Source organism: Sorex araneus, chromosome 6 (genome assembly GCF_027595985.1).
Source record: "Sorex araneus isolate mSorAra2 chromosome 6, mSorAra2.pri, whole genome shotgun sequence".
Lineage (NCBI taxonomy): Eukaryota > Metazoa > Chordata > Mammalia > Eulipotyphla > Soricidae > Sorex > Sorex araneus.
This window is the reverse complement of record NC_073307.1, coordinates 123,523,447-123,549,834: the sequence shown is the minus strand read 5'-3', so window position 1 is coordinate 123,549,834 and position 26,388 is coordinate 123,523,447. Positions and strand designations below refer to the sequence as shown.

Sequence of the window (26,388 nt, the reverse complement as noted above, 5' to 3'; positions counted from 1 at the left end):
GAAAATCAACACTATTTGTTCTGAAAAATAGCAATTAGAAGTGAACCTGATATACCAGTAATGGCATAGAGAGAGATCCTGCAGCTTAACTAAGTACACTTAAAAAAACTCAAAGAACATAATGTCACAGAGAAAAAAGGAGTATAAGAGGGTGAAAAACAGAACAGACTGTGTAAAACTTTGTATGCTTGTAACTCTAATTCTAAAATATTTAGAAAGCCATTAAATGTGTTGACATTTGAGTTGGGGTGAGGAAGTAATATGGTGATCATGTTTTCAGTGAAATTCTCCATTATCACCCAGGTGTCCATAAAATACTGCCATCCACAAAAATTCACCAGAATTCAATGTGCTCACCTACCTCCTGCGCCTTTCTCTCTTATTAGCTCCTGCAGTGATAGTGCTTATCTAATTAGATACCAATAAAAGAATCATTAAAAACAAATGCCCTCCTAAATAGGGATCTCCTACCAACCAACCTTTTATTTTACTGGCAGTGTTCTCTAATGAGACTTCATGACTGCAAAGTCACCTTAAAAAAACAGTGTATCGCCTTGAAGTGGTCAATATTTAGATCAGAATAGTATAAATCCACCCATGTAACTAACTGAAGATGAGTGTAATGCATCTACTTCACATTTGAAGAAATAGTCAAAGAACTCACTGGCAGTCAGTCATGATTAAAGACTGGGTCTATGGCCACTGTACCTCAGCAGAGAGGCACATGCCAGCCATATAAATCCTAAAAGGATGATGGGCAATTCAAAGGTCTGACCCATCGTTTTCTCTGTGATACTGAAGTCACAAACTGGTATATCAACATTGATAATTCCAGTAAGGAAGGCAAAACTGTAAATCTAAAAACAATACCACATCATCCTTCTGGAGTCTGAAGACCAGGAGGGACCAGGATTGATAGCAAGGGAGATTTGGGCCCCATTTGGGATATGTACCTTGGCCTCCATATTGTAGGGCTGTTTTGTTGTTGTTTCCATTTATAAATAGATATCTTGTTCTTTTTCAGTGGGAGGTTAAAAGGGCCATATCACCTGGGGAGTATGAAAGTAGAAAAGTGGAAGGGGTTGAGACCAGTGAGAGCAAAATCTCTGGGAGAGGAATAAGGAATGTGCTCTGAGTGTTGACTCCAGTCTACCAGACTCACAGTATACTCTGGATGAGTTATTTATAAGCGCCACAAAACTCCGATCCCTATAAAGCAAGAACATCCACACTACAACTAATTCTAAATGCAAGGCTATCCTAAAGATCCAGTGCTAATATAAATCATCTCTAAAGAAATACAGACAGGAACTTGAACTAAACTAACAATGACTAAGCAAAAAGTCAGTTTCTCCCAGCATGGTAGTAGGCATCAAGAGTTTAAAATATCAAAGAATGAGACATTTTATTCATTCCCTGAACTCCTTCCCTGAGTGTGCTTCAATCAGATTGAACCTTGGAGAACAGACTTCTAAGGGTCACCAAGTAATAGAATCAAGGGCTATGCTGTGGACATACCAAGATTGGTTGCAGCTCAGGGCTCTGGCCTCCTGTGAAAATAAACTCCCAATCTGGACAATGTAAGGTTCCTGGGAGTCCCCGAAAGGCTGTCTCTATTTCCCATTCTAAGCCTGTAAGTTTCTATGTCTGTCAGGAAAGTGATACCATTAGACTAATGGATTCTAATAAGTAGAGATACAGCCTGACATTGCTGAAAAAAGAGACGGCATGGCATACACCCATAAAGGATAAGAGAAATTATTTCCATTCTAACTGCCAGGAAAACCCTCGGGTGAAGGCCTAGGCATGCTGACCACTGACATTTGATAGCTTCAAAAAATATTTCTGGAAGATACACAAGAAGTTAAGGAGGATAAACTGAGGAATAAAAGTCAAGTAAACTTTGGGTAGAAATAGAGTAAAGAGTACAACAAAATATTTTCTTTCCATGCCTACTCATCTTCATACCCAGACACCAACAACCACCCCCTGCCCCATGAAAGAGTAGTTGAAATTTCAGTTTTCAATCAACATGCTTCCTTGAATTCCAACACTCTGGCAGCTAATATTTATAACACTCAAATTCATGCAAGTTTCCAGAGAGATATATAAATTTCCTTATGGTGATGTAGAAAATCAGTACTTTTCCATCACAATATTTGTACCTCTAGCCTAACTGAAAAACTAGGCAGGATTTGGAATTCTATTTTTTTCCAATCAGAAAGTCCTCAGGGCTCATGCATTTTCATATTCCTTCACACTCTTTTACAATGAATAGAGCAGAAAAAAAACAGACACAATCAATATATAGTTTACATTTTTTTAAAAAAATGGGTACTATCACATATTCTGTCTTAACTTTATATTTTCTCTGCCTGCCTTTCTTTAATAAAATAATATGGGTCTCCATCAAAAGAGGGAAATAATGAAGATGTAAGCACTGTTATTTTTTCCCATATGAGAAAATATTTACTTCTCTTCAGACTATTTCTCATTCCATTCATTCTGTATAGATTCATGTCCATGCAACACAGTGACAACTCAAGGTGTGCCTGAAATCATGTAGATGAGACCACTGAGTAGAAAATGAACTATTCTCCTCTCTATTTCAATACATTGTGAACCCCCTGTATGCAATAAAATATCTTCTTGTTAATCTACCCATGGCTTCAGATAGCTACCAAATCTCTACACAAAGGGGAAAGGATGTTGCATTTCTTTTCAGTCTGTTCCACTTGCACTTTGAAAGCCCGGGAGTTCAGGCTGATGAGGGAAAATTCAGGCTATTCTCTCATCATCCATTTCACCTCACTATCTCTCTGCCATTGAGGCCACCGTTAACCAAAGGCATATTTAATCTCACCAGGGAGCAAGAGAAAAAGATAAAGGTTCATGAAAAGACAAAATTAGAAATAGGTCTGCTACTGATGTCATTAGAAGGTAGGGCAAAGTTAAACTTGGAACCCACCTCATGAGGTTGGAATGAATACACCACAGGGTTCACTGCACAGGTGAAAGAAAGGAGGGTTACTCAGTCATTGGAATCAGATATCTAGTGTTTAGTCTCCTGAACAATTAAACATCCACTCTATACATTGCCCAAAATATCTACAATTTTTAATGTACTATACTGATCACCTAGCCCTTTAGATTCACTCACTCCAATTATTTAAAGCTTGACAGCTTGGCGGCATCAAAGAATTTTTTCCCTTCAGTATTCAAAGAATGTGTCATGTTTGACAATGGCACAACTACCCATTATCTGCCTTTATAATATACTGCCATATCTTGTTAATCACCAAGCCCCCAACTCGCCATGGCCAGCTTAGTCCACATATCCTCCTCTACCTGACCCCCTCCAACCCACCTTAATCCTCAAAGACTGTCTAATGCCACACGTCTCAGGTAGATAATTCTGAAAAAATAAACATGGGTCGAAAAGACAAGAGGCTAACATCCTTTAGCATCTACTCTATTAAGGAAGGAGGTAAATGAGAAAAGAGACAAGCCATCTAGGGTAAGAGTTGCTCAACCCCCGCGCTGATTCTGAGGTTTGTAATCCCCCTGCTATATGGGAAGCAGACCCAGGACAAAATCCAGCTAAACTGCTCTCCAGGGTCCTGAAAGCTAAAAAGAAAAGGAAAGCACATCTTAAGCAATGCAGTGAGATCAACTCAGCGATTCCCAAAGGTCAGAGTTGAAAGGAAACTTAAAAGTCAGCTAGTCTCTGGCCATTATTATATATTTAGGGGGCCAAGGAAAACTGACACAGAAAACAACTTTCCCAGGGTCACATAATAGTTAATAATTTCTTTGAGTTCAAGTTTTCTGCCCAGATCATATAGTGTGTTATATATTTTGAATAAATCATTGTATCATTGTCATTCTGTTGCTCATCAATTTGCTTGAGCAGGCATCAGTAACATCTTCATTGTGAGACTTGTTGTTACTATTTCTGGCATATCAAATACTCCATGGGTAGCTTGCCAGGCTCTGCCATGCAGGCGACATACTATGGGTAGCTTGCTGGGCTCTCCGAGAGGGATGGAGGAATCAAACCCAGGTCAGCTATGTGCAAAGCAAATGCCCTACCCACTATGCTATCAAATATATAAAGTATTAAAATACTAATGTGTATCCTCATAGGCTTGAAAGAGTTAGAAAACTATAAAAAAAATTAGTTCCTTCAGTCAGAAAACTGCCTACTTTATATCCTTTCATGAAAGCTCTGATAATTTTTACTCATAAGTTAGAGAAAAGCAAATGAATGTCTAAACCTCTTATCTCTTCATTAAAAAAAACTAATTCTCACATTCTCAAGGTCCTGCAATAATAAACAAAAATCTCACCTCATTGTAAAGAGCATTTTCTTTCTTATTCTGCCTCTATCGCATATTTTTGAGAGGCTACTGGTATAAAAACTATGCACCACTGTGCTATTCATGTGACTACAATAAACTATTAAACAACTTTGACTGAAATTTGCAATCAAAAAGAGTTCAGAGTCTATTCAACTCAAATCCTCCATGACAGGCCAGAGAAATAGTAGAGTGGGTAAGGCATTTGACTATCTTAGGCTCAATCCCTGGTATCACATTCGGTCCCCTGAGACCATCAGAAGTAATCCCTGAATGCAGTCAGGAATAAGCACCATCAGAATGCTCCACACTACCCCCCAAAAAATCTCCTGTGAATACAGACACACTGGTTCCATGAGAAATAAACATATATGTATATATGTGTATATGCATATATGTGTATATGTGTGTGGCTTTTTTATTATTGAATCACCATGAGATACATGGTTACAAAGCCATTCATGATCAAGTTTCAGTCATTACAATGTTCCAACACCCATATCTACTAAACTGTACTCATTTCTAATATGATAGTTTAAAATCTCTAAATGGCCTACATGACTGGAGTACTTCATGATGCTGTATGTTCACCTAATAGCCTGAAATATTCTGAGAATTTTACATTACTCTCTTGCTACATTCTTACAACAAACTCATGGTAGAAGACTTATCACCATTCCCATTTTACTGACAGAAGTATAATTCCTATCGGAGAAAGAATTAAATATAGATTTAATACTTGTGCATCACCGCATGTATATCACATTTGTGATGGAAAAACCAATGCCTTGTCCATCATTAATCTCAGTCTAGGTTAAGTCACATGTTCATCTATGCCTTATGTCATGGAAAAAAGTCGGCTTCCCCTTTCTACCTCCTTTCATAATTACTTCCTGCCTCTTCTTGCAGATTTTCTCTCCTACCAACTCTTCTTCCATGAACATAGATATCAGCTTTATAATGTGTACAAGAATCTCCACTCAAGCCCAATTCTCATGTGACTGATAAAGAATCCAAACAGAGTAGCAAGAAGTATTCGTAGTGTTTTCCATAGACATTGAATCGCATGACATTTTCACTAATAGTAGAGGTGGGTTCAATTTTTCTCCCACATTCCAACCCACCATACATATTTCTACTATTGATGTGTATCAATCTCGCTAGTGTGACATAATCTCTCATTGGTGCCTTCATTTCCATTCCCTGATAGTAAGTGATGAAGAGTACTTTTTCATATATCAGTCTATCGTGTGTATGTTTCATTTGACTATCTTAGGCTCAATCCCTGATATCACATACGGTCCCCTGAGACCATCAGAAGTGCATTCCTGAATGCAGTCAGGAATAAGCACCATCAGGAATACTCCACACTACCCCCAAAAAAACTCCTGTGAATACAGATACACTGGTTCCATGAGAAATAAACATATACATTAGACACTTCATGAGGAAGTGTCTAATTCACTATTCTCCTCAATTTTGGCTGGGGGATTCCTTGTATTTTTGCTCTTAAGTTTTGCGAGTGTTTTGGATATAGATTTTGGATATTAAAATTTGTGTTTCCATATGACTCAGTAATTCCACTTCTAGGCATCAACCCCAAGCCCCCCCAAATATTTCAAAATACATTTGCGCATGCTTGTCCAAGTGACAGGCAGGAGTAAGAGGGACAAGAGGGAGCATTGAAACTCTGGTGGAGGGAAGTTGACACTGGTGGTGGGATTGGTGTTGATTCCACATTCTATGTGAAGACTCAACTATCAATAACTCTGTAAATCACAGTTCTTTAGTGATATTTTTTAAGAAACACAAATCAAAAAAACCCCACCATTTGCGCTTCTATATTTGCAGCATCACTATTCGCAGAACTGGAAAGAATCCAAGATCCCAAGAACAGATGAGTGAAACTGGTATATATGCACAACGGAATATTATTCAGATACAGGGAAAAAATTAAATCCTGCGATTTGCTGCTAGCCAAATGGAACCTATATCAAAGGGTATAATGATGAGTGAAGTTATCAAGAGGAGGAGAGACAAGTACATAGTGATCTTTCTCATATGTGAAGTATAAAGAAATATTGTAAGAGAAATAAAGAAGGCCAATGGTAACAGTCCCATCGAGTAAATCTGCAGACCTAAGCTTGCAAGGCCATAGGATAAGGGAATGGGAGAAATTTGGGGTCATTGGTGGGGGGAACCTGATACTAGTGGTGGGTGTGGTGATAGAACATTATATACCTGAAACACACATTAGCAGGATTATGTATCTTGATACCTATGTCTAAGGGGAAAAATGAATTGGTTATTTAAAACACATATGTATATAGTAGTGAAAGAGTAAAGTACAGAAATTGTCATGCTTTTTCACCAGGATGGTTTGAAATTGAGGTCTTATTCCTTATACCCAAGAATTCTCCCCCTTATCGTTGTCCAAACTAACCATCTCTACTAGGACTCCAGTGATCTATCATGTATTGCCTTATGAATCACACTGTAACTTAAACTTGCACATAACATATCTGACCATCCTGACTCACTTTCCCTTGTTTCCTTAGTAGAGGATCTGAAGATACCTTGTTAGTTGGGCACGAGGCATAGTTTGACTTCTCAGTTTTACTTTAGCTACTCTTGATAATGAGTTTTGTGTACATGATTCTTCTTATAAAAAAATCTAATCAAGGAACTGAGAGTTGATACTCTGGGCCTGGCTCTCTCAAAACTAGTGGACTTTGATGCTCATCTCTAATTTCCCTCTGCATACTAAAGCAAAAACATCTACTTAAAATCAATGTGTTACATTATACATGAGGTCTAACTACATAAAGAATGTGAAGTTTAATAAGAGGATGTTTATAAATACTTTAGAAGCTCTCTGGAAGGTATTACCAGATTTGTAATAAAATCTATCTCCAGATTTCATTATGAGAAATCTGGAGATATAAACAGATGCTCATATCCTCAAGTTACTCTGAAATTTGGACAGAAATGTGAAATTACTGACTTATTCAATGCATTTGTTTTCTAATTATACCATGCTTCCAATATCAGCTATATGCAAAAATTGAACGTGCTCTGCAGTGAATAAGGTATCATAAATCAAAGTAACATCTAAATTACCTCTTGTCTAAACTAAAATCATTGACCTGCATCTCTGTCACGTCAAGGGTCAGGCTACAGGTCTGTATGCTATGTACATTGTGCGTCTGAAAAAAAAAGCTTAACAGTTCATAACTCTGTTTCATTACAACTCTGCTGAAGAAAGAAATTTTTACAGCAGTGAGGTTACAGGTTAAACAGGAACATTTGCATATTGCAAAAAAATGGTGGACAAAGCCTGGGTGAATGCATCATTTGAATGGAAATACTGAGTTTGTCAGCTGTTCAGAAGCTCAACTCCACTGTTAATTCAAGAGCAAGATGCTAGAAGTGACCATTTTCAGTTGGCGCCACTGTTCAGTTGGTATTATGAGTTGTAACATGGGTCTACTAACAGGACTGTGGTCCACAGCCATGTTTTTCTGGTATCCAGATACTAGGATCCAAGTGGTTTCAGAATTTAAAATGCCTGAATAATCCATGAACTTCCTAGTAGCAAGGATTCTAAATTTCTCCATATCCTTCTCTGCTTAGCAAAGATAGTGTATCCAATACATTAATTCCATGGGTTGATTGAAAATTTAAGTTGCCAAATAAAGAGAAGAAAAGAAAACCCCTTTGGTGTTGAACAGAACATTTATGCACTGAATCCCAGTTGTCACTGGATTCTGCTTTGGGTAACAGGGACAGGCCACAGGGTGAGCTGAGAATTGAGGGAGAGAATCTGAAGAGGGTTGGTTCAGGCTTCATTCTAAGCTTTCCTGGCAAGTCTTAATAGAAAGGCAGCAAGAGAAAAACCCAAGGCAATGGAGATAATCAGGTCTGCAGCTCAGCTGAATGGCTGCTTTTATCTTTCTAGCTTGAGGTAATCTGCTCATATTCTAGGAGCTTCTAACTAGGTCCAGATAAACAGCTGAAGCAAGGAGGAAAATGTAAGTCTCAGGAGCAAGCAGAAAGTGCTAAACTATGAACTGAAATCCTCACTTTTCTTATGACCACTGGTATCATGAGAGCTAAAAGGGCTATGCTTCCTCAAGTCTAACTAAGAGGGCGGAAATGCAATAGTACAGGTCTTCAGATCAATAAAATCACTACCCAGGAAGTCTTTACAACCTCAATATTTTTATGATTGTTTGTTTTCTAAAAAATATATCAAGGGGGCTGGAGCAATAGCACAGCAGGTAGGGCGTTTGCCTTGCACGCGGCCAACCTGGGTTTGATTCCCAGCATCCCATATGGTCCCCCGAGCACCGCCAGGAGTAATTCCTGAGTGCATGAGCCAGGAGTAACCCCTGTGAATTTGAGTGTGACCCAAAAAGAAATATATATATATATAAAAGGATATATATATATCAAGGGCTAGAGATTTATACAGTAAGGCACTTTTCTTACATGTGGAAAACCTTGGTTCCATTCATTCTCTTACCTTGGTAACCTCAACACAGTAGGCAGACTTGTTTACATTGGGAATTGTCCATATCACTGATTTTTTTTCTTTAAATAACCCCTATGAATAGATCATCTGCCTTGTCCTTCTCCTTCTGACTGACTTCACTGATCATGATTCTCCAAATTCCATTCATGTAAGAAAAGGCAACATATCTGTTTTTACTAATGAGTAGCAGCCATTGTTCTTATATACCACACTCTATCCAATCACCTGTCATTGGGCATGAGGGACTTTCTGATATTGCTATTGTAAATAGCAATGCAGAGAAAATACAAGTGCATATATCTTTTCAATAACTGTTTATGTGTGATCGAGGTAGATATGCAGTGTAGAATTTATTAAAAATTTTAAAGAAATCTCCATACTGTTTTCCATTAAGAAGTAATCATTTTACAGTTCTCACCAATAATGAATAAGGGTTCTTTTTCTCCACATTGCTATAGGTACTTTTTTAAAACTATTTTTCCCTACCCAGCTATGCTCAGGGATTACTCCTGGCTTTGCACTCAAGAATTGCTCAGGATACGGGATGCCAAGGATCAAAACCAGGTTGGCCACATGCAAAGCAATTACTCTCCCACTATACTATCTCTCTGGCCCCTCTGAACTTTTTAATATAGGCCTTTCTCACTGATGTCATTTATATTTTCATTTTCCTGATATCAGTGATGATTAAGTACTTTTTATTTGCCAATTGGCCATTGACAGATAATTGTCAATTTAGCTTTCCTCCCATTTTGACAAGGTTGTTTATTTGGGGCTGGGGGGAGGGTTGGTTGAATTTTTTTAGTAATTTCTGTACCTAGGATATGAGCTCTTTATCAATGTAGGGCATAAAAGTATTTTCTACTGGGGCTGGAGCAATAGCACAGCGGGTAGGGCATTTGCCTTGCACATGGCCAACCCAGGTTTGATTCCCAGCATCCCATATGGTCCCCTGAGCACCACCAAGGGTAATTCCTGAGTGCATGAGCCAGGGGTAACCCCTGAGCATCGCCGGGTGTGACCCAAAAAGCCAAAAAAAAAAAATTCTCTACTATATTGGGTAGTATGCCTTTTTATTTCAGTAATAGGTTTTTTTGCAGTACAGAACTTTTTTTTTTCCTTTTTGGGTCACACCCGGCAATGCACAGGGGTTACCTCCTGGCTTTGCACTCAGGAATGACTCCTGGCGGTGCTCAGGGGACCATATGGGATGCTGGGAATCAAACCCGAGTCGGCCGCATGCAAGGCAAACGCCCTACCCACTGTGCTATTGCTCCAGCCCCAGTACAGAACTTTTTGATGTAATACCATTTGCTTACTTATTTTTTCTTTTTTTGATTTTTTTCTTGCCAATGGAATTAAATCAATAAAAATATCCCTGAAGCCAAAATGGTGGAGTATTTTTGTCTAGCTTTCTTCTTTGTGCTTTATAGATTTGGGCATAATTTTTAAGTATTTCCTCTATTTTTGGTTAAGTTTTGTATATGGTATGAAATAGTCATCTAATTTCAATCTTTTGCAATGTTGGCTATCCAGTTTTCCAGTACTGGGGAGAAGACAGGAATTGAATTTGGTATTTGGAGCCTTACTTGCTCAATGATAGAACCTGGTGGGTTCACAGGGAACCATATGCAGTGCCAGAGATAGAACTGTGGTCAGCTGCATACAAGCACCTTAGTCCCTGCACTATCTCTTTGGCCCCATCAACCTCAAGTCTTAAGCATTCAAGATTTCACTTTACCAAAAATTAACAACCCTAGCCCTCCACATGATTTTCTGAAGATATTTCTTTTCCCAATTTTATGCTCTTGTCTTTATCATAAATGAATCATCCAAATTATCTGAGGGACTAGGTGGCTTTCAATTCTATTCAAGTTGTTGAGTATCTGTTTTTTTTAATTTCTCATCTTTTAAAAATTTATTGGTAATTCGCTGTGAGGTAAAGTTACAAACTTATGAACTTTCATGTTTGTATTTGGTTTACATCCCTCCATCAGTGCCCATTCTCCTCCACCAATGTTCTCAGTATCCCTCCCACCACCCCACCCCACCCCAACCCCCACCACCCCACCCTGCCTCTGTGGCAGGGCATTCCCTTTTGTTCTCTCTCCTGTTGGATGTTGTAGTTTGCAATAGAGGTATTGAGTGGCCATCATGTTCAGTCTACAGTCCGCTTTTGGTACACAACTTTCAACCCGACTGGGTCCTCCCAATATTCTCTACTAGGTGTTCCCTTCTCTGTTTCTGCTGCCTTTCCCCCCAGCATGTGAGGCCAGTTTCCAAGCTGTGGGACAGACCTCCTGGTTCTAATCTCTACTACTCTTGGGTGTTAGTGTCTCATTCTGCTCCTTTATATTCCACATATGAGTGTGATCTTTCTACGTCTGTCTCTTTCTTTCTGACTCATTTCACTCAACATGACACTCCACATTGATCCACTTATAGGCAAATTTCATGACTTCATCTTTTCTAACAGCTGCATAGTATTCCACTGTGTAGATGTACTAAAGTTTCTTTAACCAGTCATGTGTTTTTGGGCACTTCGTTTTTTCTCCAGATTGTGGCTATTGTAAACAGTGCTGCAATGAACATAGAAATGCAAATGTCATTTCTACTATATTTTCTTGCCTCTCTGGGATATATTCCAAGGAGGGGTATTGTTGAGTATCTGTTTTTATTCCATGACCACACTAATTTAATGAGTACAGTCATATAGTATAGCTTAAAGTCAGAAAATACGTCTCTGCCATCTCTTTTCTCAGGCTTGCTTTATCTATTCAGATAATTTTGTTGCCCATACAAATTTTATAATGTTTGTACCATATCCTTGAAGAGTACCAATAAATTTTGATAGAGTTCATTGAATCTGTATCATACTCCAGATAGGATTGACATTCTAATAATAGTAATTCTTACAATCCATAAACTTGGAATATTTTCTATTTCCCTGCATTTTCTATTTCTTTTCCAATTTAAATCCATTTTATTTCTTTTAAGGACCAAATTACTGTGGTTAGGACTTCCAATAGTGTGTTGGATATAATTGGTGACAATAGACATCCCAGACTTGTCTCCGATCTTAGTGGAAAAACTTTCAGTTTTTCACCACTGAGTATAATGTTAGCAGTGAACATGTTGTTTATGGCCTTAATTACATTGATATGCTCTTTTAGCTCCAATGTACTGAGTTTTGTTACAAACGGGTGTGTCTTGTCAAATTTCCAATTCCATGCATGCGCATGTGAATATGAACATAATTTTTCTTTACTTTTATTGATGTGATGGAGGACACTAATTGATTTAGGTATAAGGAATCACTCTTAAATTCCTAGAATAAATCATATTTGGTCATGATGTATTATCCTTTCAATGTATTGTTGAATTCAGTTTGCTAAGATTTTGCATTATGGGCTGGAGCAATATGGGCGGGTAAGGTGTTTGCCTTGCATGTGGCCGACCCAGGTTTGAATACTATGTCCCTCTGAGAGCCCAGAAAGCTGAGAGTGTCCTGCCCACACAGCAGAGTCTGGAAAGCTACCCGTGGCATATTCAGTATGCCAAAAACAGTAACAACAAGTCTCACGATAGAGATGTTACTGGTGCTTGCTCGAGCAAATCAATGAACAATGGGATGACAGAGCTACACAGCTACTTCATCAGGGCTCTATAGTTTGCTTTTGAGATGTCTCTCTAAGCTTTTGGAATTGGGATTTTGTTGGTCTCAAAAACTGGAAGAATTCCTATTCCTTCACTTTTCTGAGAAATTCTTGATAAGGACAGTAATAAATCATCTCTGAAGTTGTGGCACAACTTCATCATAACTTTATCATAACTCTGGACCTGTGGTTTTGTTTTAGAGGAGACACTTGATTACTATTTCAATTTCCTTGCTTGTAACTTTCTCACTCAGTTTTTCTATTTCCTCTTGATTTCCTCTTGGGAGGCTGTATGATTCTCAAACTTGGTCTTATTTTTTTTTCAACTTTATCCAACTAGGTGACATGAAGCTGTTCAAGTAGTTCCTTATGATCTTTTGTATTTCTGTGGTATCTATTGTAATTTCTCCCTTTTTAATTTCTGTTCTTATTGCATAGGTCTTTAATTATTTTTTCTTCAGGCACCCTGCCTTGGTATTCAATCAACAAACCATCTCTGGGTGTCTATAATTTTGGGTATTTTCTTTTTCATTTTCATTTCCATTCTAGTTTTTTATTTTCTTCCTTATCCTGACTTTGGGTTTCACTTGTTCTCTTTTTAGTTCCTTAAGATACGAGCTTATATGCTTGAAGATTCTATTCTCTGTTTAAATCTGTATTGCTGTGAACCTCCCTCTTAGGACTTGCTGTGCCTCTGTGGTGACTCTTGCTCTGATAGTTCACATCTTTCGTCTTGTTTGTTTCCAAGAAGTTCTAAAATATCTTCTTTGGGGCTGGCAAGACACAAAGGTTAAGGTTTTTACCTTGTACATGGCTGACTTGAATTGATTCTAAGAATCACATAGGATCCCTTGAGCACTATCAAGAGTGATCCTTGAGTACAGTTCGGAGTAAGAACCAACACACACACCAAAATAAATAAAATGTTTTCTTTGATTTCTTCATTGACCCAACCATTATTCAACAGTATGTTTATTTTCCAAAGGTAGGAGTTTCTCTCCCCTTCATTTCTGGTTAATTTCTATTTGCCTAGTATTATGATCTGAAAAGATACTTCCTGTGATTTCAGACTTTATGAGTTTATGGATATTTGTTTTCTATCTCAGCATGTGGTCTATCCTTGAGGATGTTCCTTATGTATTGGAGATGAATGTGCATTCAGCATTTTGGGGGTGGAGAGCCTTGTAAATATTAAGCCTAGCTCTTCCAACTTCTTATCTAAGAGATTCATTGGTTCCTTGTGACTTTCGGTGTGATTGACTTGTTTGTTTTTGAGAGGAGGGTGTTAAGTCTACTAGTGTGGTGCTGTCAGTGTCTCTATTCAAGTCTGTCAGTAGGTGCTTTTTATTATGCTGCCCCTTCATTTGGAGAATATATTCATACTAGGAGTTAAGTCTCTTGATGTATTGATCTCAATCATTATAAATCCACCCCTGTCTCACTAACTTTTTTAGCTTGGAATTTATTTTTGCCTGTGGCTAGCCCTCCTTTCTCAGGCTACCATTTACCAGAATGATTGTTTCTCAACCTTTAACTTAGAGCCAATGCTTAGCACTGAAGTTCAAGTGGGTCTCCTAAGAAAAGGTCGGATTTTGCTTCTAGATCCATACAGCCACACTCTGCCATTCAATTAGGAAATTTCAAACATTGTTATTAGTCAAATTACTGACATGAAGATAAATAGTATGATTTTTTTCTACATACTTGTATTTTTGCTATTTTTCTTTCCCTTTTGGTCAGCTCTTTTTCTCCTCCTTGTACTTTGATGTCTTTTGTCCCATTTGCCTCTTCTTATTTATGATTTGAAGCAAGTTCTGTAAGTTTTTTAAATACTGGCAATCTCAGAGTTGCCTGGGGGACCAGCAGTATGCAGTGGTCTATGCAATACCAGATATCAAATATATGTCAGTGTTCCAATATTTTGTTATCCCCAAGCCCCCAAGTTAATTGTTATTTCTTGCAGTTACTCTGAAGTCAACATCTATAAACTTAAGCTTATAGTTCACTTTATACTTAAGCAAGTAAATCTCAAGTCCATTTGTGTCTTAAGTATTTGACTTCTTCTGAATTGGTTTTCTTTGGCATTTCTTACAGAGCCAGTTTAGTGGCCATGAATTCTTTATTTGTCTGGAAAACATGAATTATTCCTTTGAACCTGAATGATAACTTTAGTTGGAACACTATTGTTTAGAGTTCTTTTACATTTTTATTATTGTCTTAGGTATCTAGAATTTATAGGTTGATAAATCTAGTACAAGTCTTGGGAGTGAGGTACCTTTAAATGTGACTTTGCTTTCCTCTGGCTTTTTTATCTTTGATTTTGTCATTTTAATAACAGCATGTCTTGGTATGCATCTATCTGAGTTCATTTTGTTTGGAGCCTTTTGAGCTTCCTGGCTCTTGTATATGTCTCCTTTCTCAGCTTGGAAATATTCTCTATTATTTATTTGAATACAAAAAAATAGCACCCTTCCTCTCTTCATTTTTTGGAATTCCTATGATAAGAATGTTTTATTACTCTTGGAGCTCATTTCCATCATATTACAATGAGAAAAATATTCCAGTGACAAAATAAGTAATTCCTGAGAATATAATGAGCATTGTGTTAACAGCAATAGTTAATAATACTTATCATTTATCTGAATGAGAAATATGCCCAGAAAATAGATCGCAAATGTCCTCATAACAAGAATGACAATTTTTAAATATGTGTGGTGAGGGATGTCAACCAAACTTACTGTGGTGATTGCTTTGAAATAATTTATATATTTAATCATAATGGTGTACATATGAAACAAATGTCAATTTTATTGAAATTCTGACAGTTAATTTAAAATGAGAAAAATAATAGTATGAGTATGAAATGACTTAATTTATGTGAAGTCCTAGCACTGTGCCTACCATGGTCAACATTCAATAATCATCCATCTAATCAGAATCCTAGTGGTTTAGAGGTTGAGAATATGATAGCCAAACTCCACCAACAAAAGAACTACAAAAATAAGGCTCTTTTAAAATATTTTTATTAAAGCACTGAGATTTACAAATTTATTCATACTTGAGTTTTAGACATACAATATTACAGCACTAATATCCCACCACCAATATTCCTAGGTTCCCTTCCACATTCCCCCCAACCCTCCAGAATACCCTCTTTTGGGAGGGGTCCTACTTGGCAATACACAGGGGTTACTACTGGCTTTGCACTCAGGAATTACTCCTAGCAGTGCTCAGAGAACCATATGAAATGCTGGGTATCGAACCTGTGTCGGCTGCATGCAAGGCAAACACCCTACCCACTGTGCTATCATTCCAGCCCCCACCATACCCTCTTGACAGGCACCTTTGTAACTTCAGTTATTAATGTTTGGGTCTCTTGAGTTCAGTGTTGCTGACTCCATAATTTGTATACTTCGCACTATTATTCCCTAACACCACCTTTGCAGCTTAATCCCCTGACCTGGTGCCCATTGCTTCTCATCTATCCCTTCTCCCCCACCCCTCCACTCTTTCTTTCTTTATCCTCCCTATATTTGTCCAGTTATGCTAAATACTACAGATAAGTAATATTCTGTGTTCATCATTCTTCTTCTGGCTAACTTCATTCAACATGATGTCTTCCAATTCCATCCATGTTGCAACAAATTGCATGATTTCATTATTCCTTATAGCTGTGTAGTATTCTATTGTATACCACATCTTCATGATCCACTTATCTTTTGTTGGACATCTGGTTAATTCCAAATCTTAGTTATTATACCAAATGCTACAATGGATAATGATGTGCTTATGTTATTTCTAATGAATGCTTTTTCTGTTTTGGGGATAGATTCCCAAAAGTCAAATATCTAAGTCATATGGAAGCTTATTGCTGAATATACTGAGTACTCTTCTTACTAGAGGGATCGGACCAGACAACATTCTCACCAGCAGTGGATTAGGGCTCCTTTTTCACCACTTTCCTACCAACAGAGATTATTTCCAGTACTTTTGATATGTGCCATTCTCACTGGTGTAAGATGATAACTCATTGTCATCCTGATTTGGATTTCCCTAACAGGTAATAAGCAATCTTTTTATGTGCCTTTTGGCCATCCATTGGTCTTCCTCAGAGAAGTGTCTGTTCATTTCCTCTCTTTTTTTTCTTTTTTGGGTCACACCCAGTGATGCACAGGGGTTACTCCTGGCTTTGCACTCAGGAAATACTCCTAGCAGTTCTCAGGGGACCATATGGGATGCTGGGAATCGACCCCAGGTTGGCCACATGCAAGGAAAATTCCCTACCTGCTGTACTATTGCTCCAGCCCCTCCTCTCATTTTTTAATGGGGATTTTACTTTTTTGCTGTTGTTGATCTTTGTGAGTACTTTAAATATCAAAACAGCATGATACTAGAATATAGACAGACTCTCTACAAATGGGTCAGAATAAAATGCCCAAGGAGAAATCCCCCTATATATATGGTCACTAACTTTTAACAAAAGAACTGAGAACATGAAATGGAATAATGACAGCTTTTCTACAAACTGTGTTGGGAGAATTAGATCACCCCATGTAAGAAATTAAAGCTGGATATGAATCTCACACTTTATACAAAAGTCAACACAAAATGGATCAAAGCCCTTGAAATCAGACCTTAATCTATAAAATACACTGAGGAAAATGTAGGCAGAACACTCCAATACCTAGACTTCAAAGGAGTCTTCAATGATACAGTGCCATTGGTAAAGGCTACAGAATCAAAACTAAACAAATGGGACTAAATCAAACTTAAAAGCTTCTGTACCACAAAAGGAACACAGGATAAAATTAAACAACAGCTGAATGGGAAAAAATATTTGCACTCAACACATCAGATAGTGTTGACATCCAAGAGGAGGAAGGGAGGGAAGGAGGGAAGAAAGGACAATGGACAAACAGACAGATGGAGATTACAGAGTGAAAACTAATCTTTGTGAAACTCAATCTTTGTTAGGATAGCCTTGATAAATAATAGTACACAACACTTTATATATGCAGCATCGCCCACTGTAATAACAGTAAGGACTGCCTAGGAAGAAATGCATGAAAAATATAGGTTTCTTTTGTATACTGGACACAATGGTCTCCTCACTCTTTTCTTCCTCTTTATTGGGAGCAGCCTACTTGGGGTACCTTGTTTTCCATGTTTTCACTTATTTGTTGCATTCTAACCTCTTTTCCAGTTTCCTCCCCATAGTTCTCAAACAGTAGTTTTGAAATGCTGGTCATGCACAAAAGCCAGCTGCTTGTATAAAACCTAAATGGAAAGCTTCCTTTAAAAAAATTACCTTACCTTTAAGATTCTTGCCCATAGTACTCTAATCCAGTAGGTTACCAGTAATTCTTATGTGTAGTCAAGTTTAGAAACTCAGTTTCTGAATTTTTCCTATATCAGAATGAGATTTTTACCTTGCCTATGGCATAGCCTTCAGGGTTTTTCTTTCTCCTGAAATATCTTAAAAACTCATGTGTGTCTGGGTCCATTAATCATTTACTCGAAACAATTCCCTATTTCTCCTCCAAAATCTTACATAAAGAACAATATGATATTCCATGAGCCCAAAGATGAACATTTTCAGGAGAAGGAATGGAATATTTAGGATCTCCTTCAGTGTACTCTTTGTAAATAAATTTGACATGAAAGAACATTCTCCACCTCTCCCATTCCCTTCCCATTTTTCTGGTAGAAATGCCAAAGTCATCTTAAGAAGGATATACCCTGGGTGAAAATTTGAAGACAGAGTCAAAGAGGTGTTGCAGATATGTAGAATATACAAAAACAACAAGGAGATATTGAGTGCTAAGGCCAAGTACAAACGTAAAGTATTTACATGAATTGAGCTGCACAGAAAATAGAGGAGTTAGGGCACATGTTTTATCATGATTCAAATCCCTAGCACCATATATGGTATCGCAGCATCTCTGGGTGTAACCCATATGCACCCCCCAAAAAAACTGGCATATGTCATTTAACATTGCTGTATATGGGTATGTATTGTTATTCCCTTTTTACAAAGTTAGAAACAAATGCAGAAAAATTAACCTGTCCAAATTCACAAGACAAAGAAGTTGTGGTAAAAGTATTTTATGGAGATCAAATATTTGTGAAGACATGAAACAGATTAGACAAAATAAAAATTTTTCTCTCCTTTTTCTTCTTCTCCAAAGGGAAGATCAGGAAACATGAGAAGGGGACAAAAAAACTTTTGGAAGGAAGGCATAAAAAGCTGTGTAGCAAAAGCCACATCAGTGTCTCCATAGTTTTTATGGAGTAGATTACATATTTCCAGTGGTAGCCACTATCTCATTATTAGGCCTCAAACCAACTAAACCTGATCTTTGCCTGCTCTTTCTGGCCTGCATACTCTATAGAAGGGCATGGGTAGCGGAAAACAGGATTGCTACCAATAGGTCAATTTGGTTCCAGAGAACTGAGGGAAAGAATGAGTTCGAGAAGGTGGCTATGGAGATAACAACGGAGGGATGGCTTTATACAGGCTGCCCAACCCAGGACTGAAGAGGTAAAAAGAACTAGCAGTTTCTATAGAACCTGTGCGATACACATGTTCCATCATAGTCTATTGGCTAAAGCCACAATTTTTCAGAAATCCATAAAGCAGCTTAAATAGATACACCAAAATGAACCAAGATTCACTTCAAAGTGACAAACACCACTTCTTTGAGCAGATTCAAGTTTCTGTTTCCTCCCCTTCCAGTCTGCTCTTAAGGGACCATAGTGATGGAGAGGGAGCACCATCAAGGATCTCCTCAGAGGAAAAAACCGTCGGGAGCTGATTGACCTTGGAATTACACGACAGCCCCCCACACACACACTACCTTGTTCATTTCCAGAAGCAAGGCTGTTCCCAGAATATCTTATCTTTGTCCTGGGTCAAACAGAACAAGTCAGATGACTTAATAGTAATTTAACATTGATGGTATCATTAGTGAGAACCAGCAACACATGGTCACTACTTGGAATGCAAGAAAAAAAAAAACATTCTCTGTAATTGGATTCAGACCACTATCTATAAGCATTTTTCAGGAGAGACCAAAATATTCCCCTTGACCACCATTATCCAGCTGTCCACCCACAAATAATTCAATAGAGACCAATTGCTTCCTTTTTTCTACTGGCAATAAGCCGGATCACAGAAGCAGGCATGGAAGAGAGTATCTCCCTGACACTCCAACCATAGACATCCCATAAAATCCCTAAGCCTCACCAATAGCCCTGCCACCCTCTGCCAAGCTGGAAGAATTATTCCTGTGCAGGAAATGGATATCATCAACCCCAAAAGATTCAAGTAATTGTCTTTAAGAAGACCCCACTTGGAAAAGATATTTAAGCAAAACTGAACCTGATGAGGTGAAATAGAATTAGCCGCTTCAGTAGCACAGGCCACTTGGGTTCATTCTAAGGAAGACAAGTTTATTCGCTTCCAAGTAGCATGAACTCAACAACAATACATCACAGTTAACTGTGATCACAGCTCCACCGAATTTCAGGCAGTGCCTGGCGTACACTGAGGTGCACTTAATATTCCCCAATCTGTAATCAACCTTTTGTACATTTGTTCCTAATCACGGGATACTGTTTCATCTTAATGAACTGTTTTCTTAGCGTATTACAGTTGGTCACTGCAGCATGCCTAATGGCCCATTCAGTAAGTTAAATTACAATTAGGCTCTCTTGGTTTTGGTTTCCCAGTGAGCCTTGGAGAAGTTTGATTTGTCTCTCTCTCTCTCTCTCTTCCCAGGGTTCCATTTCAAGGGCAGAGCCATAAAAAAAAAAAATCAAAGACAAAGACCTACCTGTTGCAGTCGACATGGAGCAGGAGATGAGAGGCACTAACCGACAGGGCAATCTTGTGCCAGTGTCCGTCAGCCATCCGATAAGGAAATGCTTCTGTCCTCAGCTTCCCGTTATGGAGATAGTGATACCGGATCTCATCCCTCAGACCACTACTCTCCAGTTCAAAATAGCTGTATGCAAAGGAACAAAGAGGTTTTATCCTACTTCAGAAGAATCCAAACATCACTTCAAGTCCAAACCATCATTTCAAATCTAACCACTCTTACCCAGGTTTCTCTGAAACCCAAATTAGCCAACGTGACACAAGAGCTAGAACTTAAAATCAGATATGCCATATGGGACTCGATTCACCCACTGAGAATTCCCAGGCAGTACACTGAGTCTCTGAAACAAGAGATGCACTGTGGGGTGAGAGCCCCAACTAATTACAGTGAAGCTGGGAACTCAAATATATAATAAAATTCAGAACCCTTTGATGGTCTAAAAAGTGCTGTCCACGTGGAATGAACTTGTTTAGATTTATTTTTATTGCTGCTATTTGTTACTCACTCAACAAATTAAATAAAATTTGTGTCAGACATTAGATATACTGTGAAAATTAACGTATTAGTAAGGCATTTTTACTTGCCCCTGGATAGAAGACTACATATGCGCCACCCTTCCTCAGTAATATGGAAGAAGGGGTGAACTACTCAAATCTGATTAAGAAATAAAATATTTAAGGGAGATTTTTCTATGTCCAGATCATTATGTTTTCCAGACCTAGAACAAATGTTTAATTCTACCTGGGTAGCCTACATTCCAGTCACAAAATATAGCAGGCAACTCTGGGACATTATTTAAATATATGCCTGGCCTACTCAGTCATTTATTCCACACTTCTGAATTGTGTCGTTATCATCAACACCAGGCCTAATCTCACTGCCAGTGCACTGCATGAGGTACCCGGAAAGTGTTCTCTGATTTATCACCCATCAAAACCTACAAGGTTGATACAATCTTTTAAAAAATATTATAAAGCTGATATTGTGGAAATTAAACAATACACCCAGGCCAGGATTTAAATTCATGTCTAACGTTGACAGTCTGTGTAAAGTCTAGTGTTTTTGCTGCCTATTTCAGAATCCTGAGAACTTCTCATGCTTCTAAAAAAAAAAGAAGATGACCCCAAATGTCATGTTTGCCCAAAACTCATTCGTACAGACAACTCCAAATCTTCTCATCCAGAGCAGTAACTAGGTTCAGTTCCCAGATTCAGGGGGCACATCCTGCTTCTCCACTAATTTGCTGCATTGGTTTAACACACTAGCTGCACAGTCAAAACTTCAAAATGCATCTTCCATAAGGCCTAAACTGAGTATATGGTATAACTCAGTATAACTGAGTGTATGCAGAATACTCAGCTGCATTATGCATGATCCCCACACAGCATGTCAGGAGGGAGTAGGGAATGCTTATTTCTTGCTCATGGTAATCATCTCAAGAGGGTGGTACAGAAAAAGCAAGTTCAAGACCATCCTCGACCCGCCTCATTTGAATGAGACAATGAATCAAGCTCCAGGTCACAAACCCAAGAGGTTATGGATACAATTACAGCTGGTTCCTGTGTCCAGACACTGACTTCTTTTTAATTCTTTAAGTTTTTAAAATTTATTCACCGTGAAATTACAACACTACTCATGATTGGGTTTCAGGCATACAATGTTTCAACATTGATCTCTTCACCAGTGTCCACTTCCCTCACCAGTGGTTTTCAGTATTGTGGTTGTTAGAGAGTCACAGATAGCACTTTATCACCTTCCAGCACCACTTCCCCCTCCCCGTCCTATTCCCACACCCTTAAGGTGGCATGTTTCCTACTGAATACCAGTTCTCATGTTCTTTCATTTCCAGGCACAGACTTATTAATAAAAATACAATACATATTTTACAAGGCTGCAAAGGAGAAAAATCTTTTAACAAAGAAGACATTCATTTTAATGGAATTCTCCAAATGTCTTCCAAGCAGTTAAAACATTGGAAGAATCAATCAGAGAACTTAAAAGGTCAACAAGACCTCTGAGATTATCTGGTCATTCAGTAACTTATTCAACATGTTGTTACTATTCAAGGCATGAAGGGCTAAGAGGGGATTTAAATTATAGATCTTATTCTCAAATTCCTATGAAAATAAGACCAAAGACTAGTTAAAAAAGGAAAATAAAATATGTACTACTCTGCCACTAGAAGTCTAGTAACTGGCTTATGAGAAACACAAGCACCAAGAGAAGTTGCCATTCCATGAAGAGTCACCATATTCCAATGTTTGCTTCATCATCACATTTAATGCCTGGGGCCGGAGCAATAGGACAGTGAGTAGGGAACTTGTCTTGCACATGGATGACCCAGGGCTTCATCCATGGTATCCTGTATCCCAAGAGCACCACCAAAAGTAATTTCTGAGTGCAGTCAGGAGTAACTTCTGGGCATTACCAAGTAAGGCCCCCAAACAAAAGGAGTTTATGCCTAGCTGTGTGAACATGCAAGTTCACACAGGATCAGAAATAACCAATACTCTGCCCAAGGTCATGGAACCCCTGTGTATATATACAGCATGATTTTATATCTAAGGCCCCTGTGTATAAATACAGCATGATTTTATATCTAAGGCCCCTGTATATAAATACAGCATGATTTTATATCCAAAGCCCCTGTGTAGAAATACAGCATGATTTTATATCTAAGGCCCCTGTGTAGCAATAAGCATGATTTTATATCTAAGGCCCTGTGTAGAAATATAGCATGACTTTATATCTAAGGCCAGACCAAGATGAACACATCCGTGAGAAACCTCCCAATGAGTATCTGACCAGTAAACATCTTTAGTAGAAGGAACATGACCTTGAAAAAGTCCTCAATGAATCCTCAATCAATGAGAACTAACCCTAAATTAGATATAATCCTAATTATCATGTAATGGAATTTTTTAAGGGGTAGGCGACAGAGAGAGAGTACAGCAGATAAGGTGCTTGCCTTACATACAGCTGAACTAGGTTTGATCTCCAGAACCGCACAGACTCAAGAATAAGCCATGAGCACTGCCAGAATGCACCCCTCCAAAAAAGGCAAGAAGGAAGGGAAAAGGGAGACATATATATTTAATATGATTTAATCATTATTCCTGGGGTTATGGCCTCGGTAAGCAAGTATTCAAAGCATCATAAATAAACCTTCAAAGATCACTTTACAAAGCACTGTAGTTGTTACTTCTGGGGTACTTACCAATATACAAGTATGAGAAAAAGAAAAATGCCCTAATTTTGAACAACTGAATGCAGGTACCTTGAGGTAAAATTTCTGGCATCACCATGCATCTATTCAAAAAGTGCATTATCTCAAATAATTGGCATGAATATTGAGATAAAGTCTCTCTTTTTTATATTAAATGTTAGCTAACTCTTAGAATGATCTTGGGAATGAGGAAAATCCTGGATCAAAAAATTATATTTGATTACACTGTTTCCTGAGTATTGGGAGGGAAATAAGACCTTATTTTTCCAGGAACTAAAACTACAAAAAGAGATCTGAGATTTAGTCCTGAGGGGAAACAGGAGGAGGAGTCTTCGATCTGCTGGGATTTGGCAGCAGCCTGCAAGAGCGAGCCATGATGTGTAGTAGAAGCTTGTAATTCAAAGTGTGGCCCAAACAACCACCAGCAGCAGCACCCACAGAAATCCAGATGAGCAGGGGGAAGGGAGGGCAAATAAGGAAGACCTACATAAACCAAAATCTGCATTTTAACAGTAACCCAAATAACTCTGTGCAGATTGGAACACTAGAGTAAAGAGCTGAGAGGGTTGTTTTACTTCCAGGTCAGCTGGTCATGGTAAGACGGGCAGAAATACGATGCTGGGAGCAAAGGAGGATGAGCTCGGTATGTGCACTAACAGCAGAGGAAGTGCCCTGGACAGGACCACAAGCAGGAGTCAGGTGAGCTGTTTGCCCCCAACCAGACCTTTCTTCACACCATACATGCCTGGGGATCTTTTCAGCTGTGTTGGTGATAAAAGAGCCAAATTCTGTGAGTAAAATTTCTCCCCTTAGCCTTGGACCTCAGCCAAGTGAGTTGTTCCAGTGAACACTCTGGACTCCCAGAAAGCCTCTTCATCCTAAAAATGTCTGAGAACAGCAATGGGAGACCTTCCTTAGCCTGCAAATATCGGAGAGCAGCAATAGGAAGCCTTCCTAAGCCCCTTCTTTAACAGGCCAATGTCGCCACATCCTTCCTCTATTCTCCTGTCTACAATACAGTCAATGGTGTCCTAGAAGACAAGGATTCTTCTGCCTTTGCCTTTTTGTAGGTTCCTCCTCTCACTGGCTACCATGTTCCTAGAAAAGTAGAAAACTTTCCCTCCTGGAAATATCTATCCAAGAAAAATGGCACTTGCTCTGGGCTGGGCATGACTATCATCCACCCTCACACTTCACTGACCTTCTCCCCTCCACGATTAACACCATGAGGTCATTCAGATGCAACACTGTGAGAGTCTCTCCAACTTCAGCTTCATTTTTGAAATTTATTACTTGCTTATGGACTAGACAGATCTAAATCAGAATGACAAATGCTCCAAAACCCTTAAGTAGTATGGAAAATTAGAGTCACCATAACTGAAGTCAAATTTTCCAACACTTTCTGAATTCCATAGTATATGGGAAAATAAAACCCAGAAACAATTCAAATAGTTCCAATAAGATCAAGATCCACCAAGTTGTTTTATTAACATGTTTGTCATTTCCTCCAAAACACAAACCACAGATCCATTTTGAGATCAATACAAAGATATTATATATAATAATCTATATTTTATTTTACTACATATAATTAGAATACACTGCTCTGAATACTGGGACGAAAACAGGCAAAGTTAATTTTAAATAAAATCCAGTACTAATTCATTAGTAAAGGCAAAGGTTTCTTAGAATAAACCTCTTTTCCAGTAACACCATAAGGATATATATTGGCTAATTAAAGAGTCTCACACGCAAGGCAGCTGTAGAGTTAGTGTAAGAGCCTCTCATATTTCATTACCACATTCCCTGTTCCCTGACAACCAATCACACCCTGAGTGTCCTGGAGGGGTGTTCTAAACAAAAGAAAACTAGGGCACTTCCAGCCGGTGCTGAGAATACTGGGACAGAAAGCAAGCCAAGCAAATATCTAGCTACTTTTGTTAAAGGGTGAGGAGGGTAGGGGGGGTGAGGAAACCATCACATATATTAAAAGAGTACTTGGGGGATCATTTTTTCCCAAATTCTGAAAAACTAAAGATGGTTTAAAAATGCCATTTCAGCTGCATATGCTCTCGAACCCATGTGCTGCTTGTGTCCAGGTGGCCAAGCACAGGTGGTCCCGAGTATATGTGTCACCTGGATCTTCCCTCTTGAGATGTGTACTTTCCTATTTAATGCTGGGGATGTATGTAGTGACTCTCTCTCTCTTGAGAAGCCAGCATTCTCTCTTAAGCACATTGCTCTCTCTCTCTCACTTTCTCTTCCTCCTCCCCTTCCAAAAATCTCCAAATAATATCTGCTTCACTTCAATAAATAAATAAATAAATATTTCATCTCAGAGTCGGAAAGATAGCTCAAAAGTGGCCAGAGAGTAGAGGTTACCAAGGGGTAAGTTTCTTGGCTGCCATGTGACTGATCTGGGTTCATCCTACAGCATCACGTATAGTCTCCCAAACCCTGTCAAGAGTGATACCTGATGATGATGGCTGGAGGAACATCTAGGATGGGAGATTCATGCCAAAAGTAGGTAATGGACCAAACATGATGACCTCTCAGTGTCTGTGTTGCAAGCTATAATGCCCAAAAGTAGAGAGAGAGTATGAGGAATATTGTCTGCCTTAGAGGCAGGAGGAGGGTAGGAAAGGGGGGGTATACCCGAGATATTGGTGGTGGGGAATGTGCACTGGTGGAGGGATGGTTGTTTGATCATTGTGAGATTGTAACCCAAGCATGA

General features: G+C 38.6%; 1 protein-coding gene across 2 annotated transcripts in view; it reads right to left on the bottom strand.

Moving 5' to 3' along the window:
* The window catches only part of NELL1 (neural EGFL like 1), a 949,069-nt gene that overhangs the window by 788,554 nt on the left and 134,127 nt on the right, over positions 1-26,388 (bottom strand). For both annotated transcript variants that reach the window (XM_004607851.3, XM_004607852.3), the window contains exon 4: positions 20,384-20,554. In XM_004607851.3, the coding sequence (XP_004607908.2) occupies positions 20,384-20,554 (171 nt within the window). The remainder of the gene's footprint in view (positions 1-20,383; positions 20,555-26,388) is intronic.